At 63.6% G+C, this 12829-nt stretch overlaps 1 protein-coding gene across 1 annotated transcript; it reads right to left on the bottom strand.

Annotated features, from left to right (window-relative positions):
• Positions 1 to 5858: 5858 nt before the first annotated feature.
• CSK (C-terminal Src kinase) lies at positions 5859 to 11095 on the bottom strand (the record flags this gene model as incomplete). The annotated part of the gene is given in 15 exon segments (XM_082015745.1): positions 5859 to 6866; positions 6959 to 7035; positions 7038 to 7044; positions 7244 to 7293; positions 7296 to 7438; positions 7552 to 7617; positions 7619 to 7623; positions 7909 to 7999; positions 8157 to 8256; positions 8386 to 8451; positions 8529 to 8622; positions 9085 to 9304; positions 9956 to 10068; positions 10613 to 10726; positions 11081 to 11095. Coding segments are annotated over 15 exon segments (1344 nt in total). The 3' UTR covers positions 5859 to 6683.
• Between the last annotated feature and the right edge of the window lie 1734 nt (positions 11096 to 12829).

Here is a 12829-nt window from a genome sequence, read left to right as displayed (position 1 = left end):
GGTCCCGGTGCCGGGGAGCACGGGTGCCGGGGAGCCGGGGTGCGGTGTTACCGCGGAGCCGGGGTGCTGGGAGAACTGGGGTTAAAGGGGAGATGGGGTACGGGGGAAGATGGGGATGCTGAGTTATGGGGCAGCCCGGGGAAGCGGGGTATAGTCGGTGCTGGGGTGCCGGGAGTTACCAGAAAGCTGGGGCGCGAGTTCCCGGGGAGCAGGAGTACCGGGTTATCAGGGAGCCGGGATCAGCGGGACCGAGCTGCCGGGATGCCGGGCTACCGGGTTATCGGGATGCTGTGGAGGTGAGCGGGTTCCCGGGATGCTGCAGAGTCAGATTCGCGGGAGCCGGGACGCCCAGGCTGCCGGGGCTCAGCGGAGCCGTGCCATCCCGCCGCCCGTGGCGGGGCCGGGCTGCCCGGTGCTCCGGAGCGGCCGCCGCTGCAGCACCGGCGATCGGGCAGCTCCGGTATGCGCGAGGCGGGCGGCGGCTCCGCCTCTCTGCCGGGCGGCGGGGGGTGCGGGGGGTGCGGGGGGACCCCCGCCGCCCGGCAAAGAGGCGGAGCCGCCGCTCCAGCCCACACCGGGGCACACGGAGGGTCCCGCGTTCGCCCCCTCGGGGAGGGTGGTGGTGGTGGAATTTCACCGGGGAAGGACCCCCCGGAGACCCCCCGGGGTAGCGGCTGCTCGGTGGCATCCCGCGTTACCGGCCCCGGTGCCGCGGGGGTGGATGAAGCCGTGGTGGGGGCTGCCGAAAGCCCTGCCCGACCCTCCCGGGACCCTCCCGGACACCCTCTGGGGGCGGCTGGCGGTGATGCCTGGCTGCCGTATCCCACCGGGGGGCAAACCCACAGAAAGATCTTGGTTTTCCCCTGCTCTGTTCCCCACCCTTGGGGTCTGACTGGAGGAAAAGCCGGGATTTAGCCCTCTGAAAAAGCCTTAGGCACCCCACACGAGTCGTAACCGTCATTTGCTTGAAGATCTAAAGGCTGTCGCGCCCAAAAGCTCGTCCCTCTCTTTCCTAGTGGTATTAATGGTATCAATTAATTCTAATGAAAGCTGCTATCAGTTCCCACAAGCGCCGCCTCGCCGGCCCAGGGACCCACGCCTTCATCGGTCACCGAAATCGGGAGGCCGAGGAGGGAGCAGGCATTGATTTCGTTGCGTAATTCCCTCGGCCCCTCCAGCTCTCCTGGCTCCCATCCTGCCCCCACTCCCACTCCTGCTATTTCCTTTGGCTGCAGCCGTATCGCGGGCCCTGGGGAGCGAGCAGTTAATGGCATCAGAAACGCACCTCCCTTCCAGATGGCCAGCCTGCCTTTAACATGTATTTCTCCCTTTTTTATTTCTCCGCTCATGAAAAAGCAGCGTGGATCCAAACCCTAATCCCGGCTTGCGGGAAATCATTTCGTTTCCGAAATTTAAAGACAATCTCCGCAGATTAAGGTGATGGAACAGCTGGAATGGGAGAGAGTAAAGTGAAGGAGTGAAGGGGAATGGGCACGTCTTCTCCCTTCCCTCCTCGCCCAAGGTAGCACCAGGCAAAAATTTGCCTTAAAAGGAAAATTTAAAAAAAAATGAAAACGGGGTGCTTTTCTTGGCTGATAATCCAGCCAGCAGTTAGGCAGCGACCGCTGCCGTTAGGGATCGGAGGCCACTTCTGGAAGTGACGACGGGGATTCGTCCCGGTGAAGGCCCTGCGGGGCTAGGGCTAAACCCCGGCGGAGCGGAGCCCCCCCGAATGCTGCCGGCGGTTCCCCTGCGCTCACCTGGAGGTGCAGGTTGCCTTCCCGCCCGGCCGCGGGGCTGGGGGACGCCCACCCGAGGCACCGTTCGGCACAACTCCAGCCGTACCCAGCGCATCTCCCCACCACTCGGATGCCCCGGTGCCTGCTGCCCGCCCTGAGTCAACGCTGAGCCGGCTGCTCACGAGTCCTACCAACTGTCTGAAGCACTGATTTTTCACTTTTTGGCACCAATCTGCAGAGCCCCTAAGCGTTTTCCCACGGAAAACAAATTTTAACCCACGGCGAGCTTTCGCAGCGCGCTCGGAAATAGGCTGACCTCCCATCGCCAACGGCGTGTCCAAGTTTTGGCTGTCAGTCAGAGGACTGGATGAAAAGAGGGGCAAGAGAGGAGGAAAAGCATCCCTGCTTGTGTCCCAGAGCCGCTTTACCCTCGGAGGCCGGGCAGGTTTGAGCCTTGGGCCGGTTCGGAGCAGACTTGCTGGTCCTGGGAGCGTTGCTCAGTCCGGATTTCTATCTAAGCTTTCGCTAACAGTAAGAGACTTGAAGTCAGGACCGATTTTTTCCAGCTGGGTTAGATGGGTCAGCTACCATGGAGCCTCCCTGTCTGAGAAACTAAGAGGAAACGGTTCCTGATGAGCAGAAATGCTTGGCCAAAGTGAAAATTAGCACGCGGCTACCGGCAGCCGCTGGGACTCAGTCGCTCGTGGCAGGGATGCTCACTCGCCAGGAGACGGACGTGCCTCACGGAGGGAGACCCTGAGGTTGACCTTTGCAGCCTCTTGCAGCCCAAGGAGGGTTGGGGAACTGGTTTTATAGGGATGGAGCAAAAAAGCAAGGTCTCGTAGCTCCGGCTCTTTGGCCGGAGAGGCCGGTGTCCCACCTGGAGGTGGAAGAGGGTGATCAGAGGGTGAGCAGAGCCCAGGACGGTGCTTCAAGGTGGTTGATTTCCCACGTGTTTTCCTTTGGGGGGCTGAACCGTTCCTCATCCCCAAAATATATTCAAGTAAGAATGACTCATCCTTCCTCGCAGGGCTCTAACCTGCAGTAATGAGATGTAAATCCTTGCATGACCTATTCTATTAGCTTATGCTATATCACACATCTCCGTGGATTAGACAGGAGGGAGATGAAAAACATCCCCCAGCAGCAGTCAGCCTCAGACAAGCCGGTGGAAGTTAAGAGGATCCTCTCTCAGCCTCGACACCTGATTTGAATAGGAGGCAAGCAGTCCCGTTCCCTTTGCCGTGGCGAGAGGGGTGATTTCAAGCTCCTCTTTCCAGAGAGAACTGGCTCCAAAACCACACCTGGAAGCTCTGCCCTCAACCAGCGTTTCCTACGATGCTCCAGAGATCCCTGAAGGGGAGCAGGAGCGGGCAGGACTCCCCGGAGTGGCCGCTTCTTGGCGTTATCCCGGAGATGGTCCAGGGGAGGGGACGCAATAGCGATGAGGCTCCAACGGGATGGGGACAGGGATACCCTGCTGTGGGCAGCCGCCCGCTCCGGGCACGGGGATAAGGCACCGGGACATCCATCCCGTGACGGTGGCACCCGGGACGGGCCCGGGAGCTGAGCATCCCCCGGGCAGGGAGCTACGGCCAGAGCTGGGCTGGCTCTTGCCTTGAGGGCAGCGGGGGACGCCTTCCCCCTTTCTCTGAGGTCTCCAGCAGCAAAAAAGCAACAGAAGAACCACTGATTAACCCTCAATGCTAATTAATCTCTGCTGAAACCTCTTTTTTTTTTTTTTTTTTTTGTACCTTCCCCGTAGAGCAGCCGGTGAAAGTGTGTTGTGTGTCCTCACCGGCACGATCAGCTTCTCCGTGTGAACTACTCAGCTTGTCAGAAGGTAACTATTACTCCGGGACGGTTATTAAGAAGTTATTAAGAAAACGCTGAGGGGTTGACCACCGCAAGCTTCAGCGGCCAAAACCTCGAGAGAAAACATCCCTGGGGTAAAAGTGCCACCGTGTCGTTAACGTAGGGAATAAAGAAGGTTTACGGGAAGGGTGTAATTTATAAATCGTCGAATGAAACGACTTCCTTTCCCGTTACTTGAACGTCATTAAATAAAGCTAAAAGCGGCCGGAGTTCGTCTTGGCCGCGGAAGGCGCGACGTGACGCGACGCGGCAGGCAGCGATGCGTGGGAACGGAATCAAAGCTGCCTTTTCGCGACCTGGGGAAGCCGTTTCGACGTAAAGCCTTCCTACCCCTGCAGAACCGAGCCTTTACGTCCCAAAAACCCGCCGTCGTCGCCCAGAAATCCCACGGCGGGGGGGGGGGGGTTCTTACTGTTATTTGATATTTATCCTTAATTACAGGCGGGGAGAGCTATATATCACCTAGGCTATATGTCACGTGTTGCGTCACATAACGAATCTTTATTTTTAACAAAAAAACCAAGACAAAACAACCCTTGTGTTTCATCGCATCCCGCGCGCTCGTGCGTCGAGGAGCCCGCGGCGGGACGCCGCTGCCGGCGCTTGCGGCGTCACGGGCTGAGCCCGAGAGGGGCCGCGGAGGGAGAGGTTCCAAGGTCCTTTTCAAGGTCATCCCGCCTCTTCTCTTTCCCGGCATCTACCAAGCGAATGGTTTTATGTCGCCGGGCGCCGGGAGGAGAGATGGGGAGGGGTGGGGGGGTGAGGAAGAAGAGGGAGGTGGCTGGTGGGGGAGCTCCCACGGCAGAGTCTGCACCCAAGCAGTGACACAAATACACCCGGACAGACACACAGAGCATGTAAACAGGCACATGGAGGGACCATGTGCTGCTTGGCTGCCGGCGGCGGAGAGCGAGCCCGGAGCAGAGGCACGCGCCGGCCGCGACACGCACGCGGCCGCACGCACGCACGGGGTTTTTTTTCCCACGGGGGAATCTTTCCAGCCTTGCCTTCGTTTCCGGGAGCGCTCCGAAGGAAAAGCCAGAGAGCGGAGCCGGAGAGGTGAACGGCACCGCACGCCGATGGGAATGGCTTCGTCCATCGCCCTAAAAATAGTCCTCGCGGTGAAGTCGGTGGCGGAGGGGGAGGAGGTGCCGGCGGGGTGCGATGCTGCCGGGGGTTCGGGAGCCGAGGACGGAGCAGAAGGAGCCTGGTCGGGCCATAATTAGAGCTGGTAATTTGCTCCAAGCAGCGCCGAGGGGATTAATTAGGCAGTGGGTGGTTTGGGAGCGGGGGCCGCCCGGGCACGTTACACCCTCTCCGCTCGGGATGGATTCGCCATCCTGGGAAACGGGAAGCGGCGGAACCCGGAGCCGGGAGCAAACAGCCCGAATGGGGAAACTGAGGCAGGGAGCCGGCGGCAGGAGGGGCTTAAGCGCTTTGCAGCGAAGGAGGGGATTTCTTACAGCGCCCGGCGTCCCCAGCTACGCCCGGGGGATGCCGCGGGTGACGCTACGGCACCCAACACCCCCAGACCCCCGGCTCCTGCCCGCGGGACCGGGTGCCATCCCGGAGATCCCGGGCGCGGTGCCGTTTAAAGGAAAACCGGAGGTCCAGAATGAGTTTGGGGTTGGGTTTTCTCCCCTTTTTTCGACGGCTGGCAGGGGTCCATGGGCCAGCGGCAACCCCGGGCAAGGGGAGCGGAGGGCACGCGTCTGGGGGACAATATGGGGAACCATTTTAAACCCGCTAAGCCCGGCGTGCCAGGCACCACCTCTGCCCTTCCAGGGAGCAGGGACCCCGTGGGGGACACCTCCTTTGGGGGGGGGGGGGTCCTGGGGATCGGGGGTCCCGTCTTTAGCCCCTTTTGGCTGAGACAAGCAGGGCAGGGAACAAGGGCCACAAAGTCCCAGGGATCAGCCCCAAAACGCATCCCCAGATCTTCCCCTGCCTGGTCCAGGGCGGAAGATAAAGCCTGGCTTAAAGGGAGCGTTGCCAGCGCTTGGCCGTTTCATCGCCGTCACAACCTCGCCAGTTCTCATGGGCAGGATGGAGCCAAGTGACGCCCAGGCCGCTCACCCCAGCTCTGCGGGGGTCCCCGGGCAGAGACGGGGGACGGGACCGTCCCCACCTCGCACCCTGCTAGGGGACCCCAGGACCCCCAGGGTGCTGTGTGTGTCCCCCCAGGGCTGCACCCCACGGGAACGGAGCCGGAGACAGAGGAGCGGTGAGGCGGGATGTGCCGCGTCCGTATGGAATGGTTTTTTTTATTACAGTTTTAATCTCACAGTCGGTAGCATTACATGAGAATAAAGCACTGGACAGGACTGGAAAAAAAGGCCTCTGGAGACAGCATGCAAACATTGCGACGAGTTTAAAGCAAAACAACCCAAAACAAACAAACAAACAAAAAAAAAGCGTCTCGCGGGGACGCGGCTGCGCTCTCCCGACCGGGCGGCGAGTCCAGCGTCTCCCCTTTAACCATCACTTCTGTCGTTGGGGTTTCCTTTTCGTGTGTCCGTTTCATTGGCTTATTTATTTTATTATTATTCTTCTTTTATTAACCTTCCGCTCTTTCTTTTTCTTTTTTTTTTTCTTTTTTTTTTTTTTTTCTTTTTTCTTCTTTTAATTACATTAAAAAATAAGATTCGTACTTTAGTAAAACGCCCAGCGCTCAGCTGGCCCTGCTTGAAATAATAAAAAACAACCAAAAAAAACCAAAACCAAAAACCAACCCCCCCCCCCCAAAAAACCCCAAAACTGAGAAAATGAAAAAAAAAACCCCAGCCAAAAAATAAAATAAAAAATTTAAAAAAAGAGCCTGGGAGACCGAAAAAAAAAACAAACCACCAACCAAACCCCCAAAACCTGACCACACTCACAAAAAAAAAAAAAAACAACCAGACTGATTTGGAAGTTTGGAAGCGACCGGGAGAATTGGAGGGGGGGGGGAGCACCCCCGGGGCTCCCTGCCAGCCGCTCCTGGGGCCGGGGCCGGGCGGGGGGGCTGCCCACGCCCCAGCGCTGGGTCCCTCCGGCTGCTGGGGTGGGCGAGCCCCCCCCCCCCCCCACTCACAGGTAGAGCTCCTTCTCTTTGATATGCGCTAGCTGCTCGCGGAGCTGGCGGAAGGACGGCCGGTGGCCGGGGTCCAGCGTCCAGCACTTCTTCATCACCTCGTAGACGACGGCGGGGCAGCCGTCGGGAGCATCCATCTTATAGCCCTTCTCCACGCGGGGTACCACGTCCTTCAGGGGCTGGGGGTACAGGGGACGGGTTTCGGGATGCGTGGGGGGGCTCGGCACCCCCCCTCAGAAACCCAGCCCCGGGCGGGGGGGTCCTCACTTACGATTCTCGGATAAGGCACTCGCCCGAAGGAGTAGATTTCCCAGAGGAGGATCCCGAAGCTCCACACGTCCGACTTGTGGAGAATTTCTGGAGAGGGGGAGAAGCCCCGTCAGCAGGCTCAGGTGGCGGGGGGGGGGGGGGCAGAACTTCCCCACCCCCAGGCCAGCTGTTTTCGGGGCTCAGCCAGCGGGAACCGGGGCTCCGCACCACCCTCCGCCCGGAAAATTCGGGGCCGCGTCCCACCACGTCCCCGCGAGCCCGGGGGCCGCCCCCTCCGCTCACCCACCTTTTCCCTAAGTGCTTCCGGCGCCGTCCACTTCACCGGCAGCTTCCCGTGTCCTGCGTGGAGGAGGCTTCCTTGGTCAGCCCGAAATCGCTGACCTTGGCGATGTTGTCCTCCGAGACCAGGACGTTCCTCGCCGCCAGGTCCCGATGGACAAAGTTGTTGGCTTCCAGGTACTCCATGGCTTCACAGACGTCTCTGGTCGGGGTGGGAGGGAGAAGGGGGTTAGCGAGGTGGCCCTGAAAGGCTGGCGGGTGCCGGCCGAAGCGGTGGGGAGGGCCGAGCCGTGGTGCCTCGCCGCCGTTACTTACAGGGAGAACTTCAGCAGGCAGTCTGCGCCCAGGACCGACCGCCCGCGCGACCGCAGGTAGTCACTAGCTGCCCTGGAGGGATGGAGAGAGAGATGGTGCTAGCAGGGTCAGCCGCCCCACTCGCCACCCCGTCCCGCGTGGGGCAGGACCCACGGACGACGTCCCTCCCGCGTGGGGCAGGACCCACGGACGACGTCCTTCCCTCGGAGCCAGCCCCGCACGCCACGGTGGCCCCAGGGAGATGTCACCCAAGCCGGGGTGACCCAGCTGGGACTGCCAGGGCGAAGCCCCGGGAGGATGCCGTGGGGCGGCAAAGGGGGCGGAGCGGGAGGGCGGGTGCGGGGACGGGGGTCTCACCTTGGCCATGTACTCGGTGACGATGTAAAGGCCGCTCTTCTCCTCCACGATCACCCCCAGCAGCTGCACCAGGTTGCTGTGTCGGAGCTGCCTGCGCGGCGCGGGAGGGCTCAGGGCGGGCTTTCGGGGAGAAGGGGGGGGCTCCCACGGTCCCCGCGGGGCGTCGGGGACCCCCCCGCCTCTGCTCGTAGGGACAGAGGTGCCCCCTCCCTCCCGTTGTCCCCTCCCCCGGCCCCGGTAACACTCACGTCATCACGGACGCCTCCGCCAGAAAGGCTTGCGCTGTGGCGTCGTTTTTAATGCACTTCACGGCGACTTTGTTCCCCCGGTAATCCCCCAGCATCACGTCTGCGGGCCAGGAGAGACTGGGAAGCATCCGGCCTCCCGGGGTCCCGCCATCACCCCGGGGGGGGCCGCAAAGGAGCCCCCCCGCCCCTCCGCTTGGGGCGGCGGCGCCGCCGGGGACGCGGGGCTCACCTCCGAATTCGCCTTTGCCAATGATCTGCAGCAGCTTGAGGTCCTTCATGTTGAGAGCCCAGCCGCCTGCGCGGGGGAGAAGGGGGAGTGAGGGGGTGCCGGGGGGGGGTCCCAGGAGACGGGGAAGGGGCACGGCCACTCACTGCGGGAGAACTCGTCCTGCGCCGCCACCGTCCCCTCCATCACCTTCGGCTTGATGAGGCGGGTGCAGAGCCCGTCCGCGTCCGTGGTGTAATGCTGGGGCGGGGGGAGGCGGGTGAGAGGCAGACCTGCTGCAGGGGCCCCAGCCCCGGGGACGGGCGGTGGGGTGGGTGACACCCCGGGGTGGGGGGTCCCGGCCCGAGGCGCTGCCGGGCGCTGGGATCCCACCAGGTGGCAGCACGAAGCCGCAGAACGGGACCGGCGGGGGGGGTCGGGGCGGGGGTCCCCGTCCTCCTCCCGGTCCCTCTGTCCCCTGAGCACCCTGCCACCTCCTCCGTCCCTCCCACTTGCCCCTGGGGTCTGTCCCCAGCAGCCCCAACCCGTGGGGTCCTCAGAGAAGGTTCCCACCATCTCCCAGGCTCCAGACCCGCAGCCCCACAAGACCTGACCCCTACGTGCGTGTGTCCCGCCCCCCCCCCCCCCCCCCAACCTCAAACCCAGGGTCCCCAGGCCGGGGACGGGAGCGGCGGCAGCTCCCGTCGGCCGGTGAGACCTCACCTCCACCAGCTGCATGAGGTTTTCGAAGTAGACCTCCTCGTCGATGCTGAGCTTGCTGGAGGAGTAAATGATGCGGTAGTGCTCCACCTTCCCCTCGCAGCTGACGCACAGGGTGTAGTCCCCGGGGTAGTTGGTGCTCTCCCGCACCAGGAAAAGCCCCGTCTCGGGGGGGTACAGCAGCCGCTCCGCCTGCTCCCGCGTGATTTTCCCGTGAAACCACCTGCGACGGGGCGCGTGGGCCAGGTCAAGGACCGGGGATGGGCTGGCCGGACCCCCGTGGGGCTGGGTTTGGGGTCACGGGGACATGGAGCAGCCTCCCGTGCCCGGGCTCCTCCTTGCTGCCCGCATCCACCCCACAGCACAGCTCCTTCCATGGCGTCCTGCTCCCCTCCTCCTGCTCCACAACCCAGCACTCGGCCCCTCCGCACACCCTCGGGGGCTTCCTCCCCGCAGCAGCCCCGGCTCCTCCAGACTGGGGGTGGCTGGTGGCTCTGGGACGCAGCAGGGACATCAAAATCCATGCATCCATCCATCCATGCATCCATCTGTCTGCCTATCTCCTATCCCTCCTGTACAGACCCCGTCCCACCCCTCCTTCAATCTCCCAGCGGCCTTTACAACCACAACTTTGGGTAAAAGACCCCTTTGAAACGCAATCCAGCCACCCACCACCCTCCCGGCTCCGCCGGCGGCTCCGAAGGCGCTCAGAGCTTTCCCGAGCCGCGGCGGGTCCCAGACCAACGCCGCTGGGAAAGCCCGAGCCCCCCTGCCCCGTCTGCCCTTCCGCCTCGCCGCTCCCTGCGAGGGGGGCTCCAGCCCAAGCCAGCTCCCCCCAAAATTCACCCCGGCAGAGTCCCCGGCGAATACGCACGGCATGAGGCTGAGCTTGATCCCGGCTTTTACTCCTTCCCGCTTCTGCACGTAGTTAGCGGGGATGATGCCCTCCCGGCCCACCTTGTTCTTCGCCTTGTACCAGTTGGGATCCTGCGAGGACAGCGGAGATGTCCCGACGAGCCTGTGACCCCCCCGCAGAGGCAGCAGCCCACCGAAGAAGCCCACGGGGGTGTCAGGGTTGCCCCTCCTTTCCAGGCAGCGTGTCCCCAGCCGCCCCGGGCTCGGAGCTGGGGCCAGCAAAGCCCGAGGCTGGTGGCCCCATGGAGGTCATCGCGATCCCCCCGACCCACGGCCTCTCTCTTTCCTCCCCCGGCGCCGAGCGCAGCATCGCGCCCCGATTGCGAGCCTCCCCCCTCCCTCCTCCACCTTCCGGGAGGCACTCGAGAGGTTTACGTTTGGAGAGACCTTAATTAACGAGGCCGTGAATTAATTAACCGAGCGCGTGGCCCGATTCCTGCCCCGCTGCCTCTGCGGGACGTCCAGCAAGGGGACGAGGGGATCCCACCGGCGCGACGAACGCCCCGTGGCGGGATGGCAGGATGCTCCGGGCACCCGGGGAAATGCCGGCCCGGGGGGGGCGGCGGCGGCGGCCCGGGGGGCGGGGGGGCGGGCCGTGGGGTGGCCGTGGCCCTACCTTGGTGACAGCGACGATGGTGAGGACGTCTCCTTTGCTGAAGGGCAGGTCCTGCTCGGCGGTACCGTGGAAGTTGTACTTGGCGATACATTCTGTACCGGACGGCCAAACGGCCTGGTCGGGGAGAGGGGGACGGCGTCAGAGCCCGGCTGGGACGTCTCCCACCCCCCGACCCACGGGGACAACGCCCGCCCCCACCGCCCTCGCCAGGCGTGTGGGGCTCCCGTTCCCCGATGCAAATCCAGACGGCACCCGGTTAAACCAGAGGCGGTTTGGGGGAGTTCGGGCAGCGCCGGGCGCTCAGACGGTGTTTTTCAGCTGGGGTGGGGACAGGGACGCACAAAACTGCCGGTCCCCGTGGCGCTGGGCTTCTGCAGGGGCGCGGGGACGCGCGTCCCCTCGTCCCTCCTCAGCCCTGGGGCCGTCTCCGAAGCAGAGGGAAAGGCTCCATCCCTGCCCGGTGCTTACCTGCATCCCTGACATCTTCTCCGGGGGTTGGGGGCCGCGAATCTCACAGGGGGGACACGTCACTTGGTACCATGAGACCTGCAAGAGGAAAGGACGGCTGAGAGCCGGGCACGGCGGGGAGGGCTCGATACGGACGGGGGACAGGGAGCGGCCCCCCGTAAAGGATGCTCCCCGGGGCCACGCAAGCATCTCTTCCATCGCCGAGAAGGGACCAGAATGCTTCCAAAACGTCCCCAAAACGATGTGAAAGCGGGAGCTCCGGGGCCGCTCAGCCCCTCCCCCGGAGCCGGGGACCGGAGCGGCACGGAGCCGCTCACCCGGGTGATACGGCATTTCCACGGATACGGCTTCTTAAGAGCGGAGTTTTTACGTGATCGACGGTCCGAGGGAAAATACCGGTGCGGTCCAGAGGGACGGAGGTGCCCGGGGATGGGAAGGGAGCATCCACGATGGATGCCGGGAGCATCCTGCCATCCCGCCACGACCTTCAGGCGCAGCTAAGCCCGTTCCCCCGCCCGGGGACGTTACCGCACCGTGGCGGCCAGCTGGGGACCAGCAGCGAGAAGCCTCAGACCCTCTGCCCGGCGCGCGTACGCCCGCCGCGACCTTGCGAAACCCCCTCCACCCACCTCCGGGGGCTGCCGGCAAGGCGGTTCGTGGTCCCTGCGGCACCAGGGGGGGAAACTGAGGCACGGGGCGGCGAGGGGACCCCGCCAGCGAGGAGCAGCTCCCCCGAGCCCCACGCTCGGGCCTCGGCGAGCATCCCGGTCCCCTCGCCGGCAGCCACGCAGCCGGACCCCCGCTCTCCCACGGCGCCTGGTGACCCACGCGTGGAAACATCCAGCGCTGGGAGCTTCCCAGGTCTGGGATCCAAAAGAAATAAAATACATCTATTCTCTGCAGGATAAAACCCATCGGCGCTCCGGGACACAGGAGCTCCTGCCGGCTCCTAAATCCCAGGGGGACGCACCGAGCCGGGGTGCCGCGCTCCCCGCCGGCAGCGCTGGGTCGCGTCCGTCCCCGGCGCGTGGGAGGGGAACAAACCCGGCTTTATTCTCGCCGCTTCGACCCCCGGGAAGAGATGAAGTCACCGGCCCCGGCATCAAACCCGGCTTTCTTGGGCCAGGGCGCGGGGGTCACGCCGAGCGGGGGGCACGGAGCGGGACGCGTGGGACGCAGGCAAGGGCGTCCCTGCCCGCGCACCCCAAAAACCAGCCGGGCGTGCATTAATTCATCGGGGCCGCCAGCGGCCACTGCTCCCAGCCCTACTGTCAGCAGCTCAAAATAGTCCGGGAAGGAGGAACCGAAACGAGGGGCAAGGCCGGCAGAGACGGGAGGAGGAAGAAGATAAGGGGGCAGAACCGCGGGGAGGAAGAGAGCGGGTGCGAACGCGGCCCCGTTTCCACCGCAGCCGTGCCCGGAGCCCTCCGGAAAAGGCGTCACGCTGCCACCACCTCCTCCACCTTCCCCCAGAGCGGGGACACGCCGCAAGTCACTGTATTTTTGGCATCAAAGCGGAGAAATCGAGGCTCAGATGCTCACCCTAAGGACAGAGTTTGGGGACCTGAAGCTGAGCGCCGGGGTTTTCAGCGAAGCCCATCACCGCAGCGTCTGGGCCCCGCGCGTCGGGTCCGTTTTCCTCCCAGCAGGCCTCGGGGCTGTTGATGAAGAAAAGCCTCTCGAGACGGCACCCAAACCCAACTTGATGGCATCCGTCAGCCTGGGGACGCTGCCACGGCGGTGGCCAGG

This window comes from Phaethon aethereus (assembly GCF_964289735.1).
Source record: "Phaethon aethereus genome assembly, contig: HAP1_SCAFFOLD_660, whole genome shotgun sequence".
NCBI classification, from domain to species: domain Eukaryota; kingdom Metazoa; phylum Chordata; class Aves; order Phaethontiformes; family Phaethontidae; genus Phaethon; species Phaethon aethereus.
The sequence above is the reverse complement of the archived record's forward strand: the minus strand, read 5'-3'. Positions and strand labels throughout refer to the sequence as shown.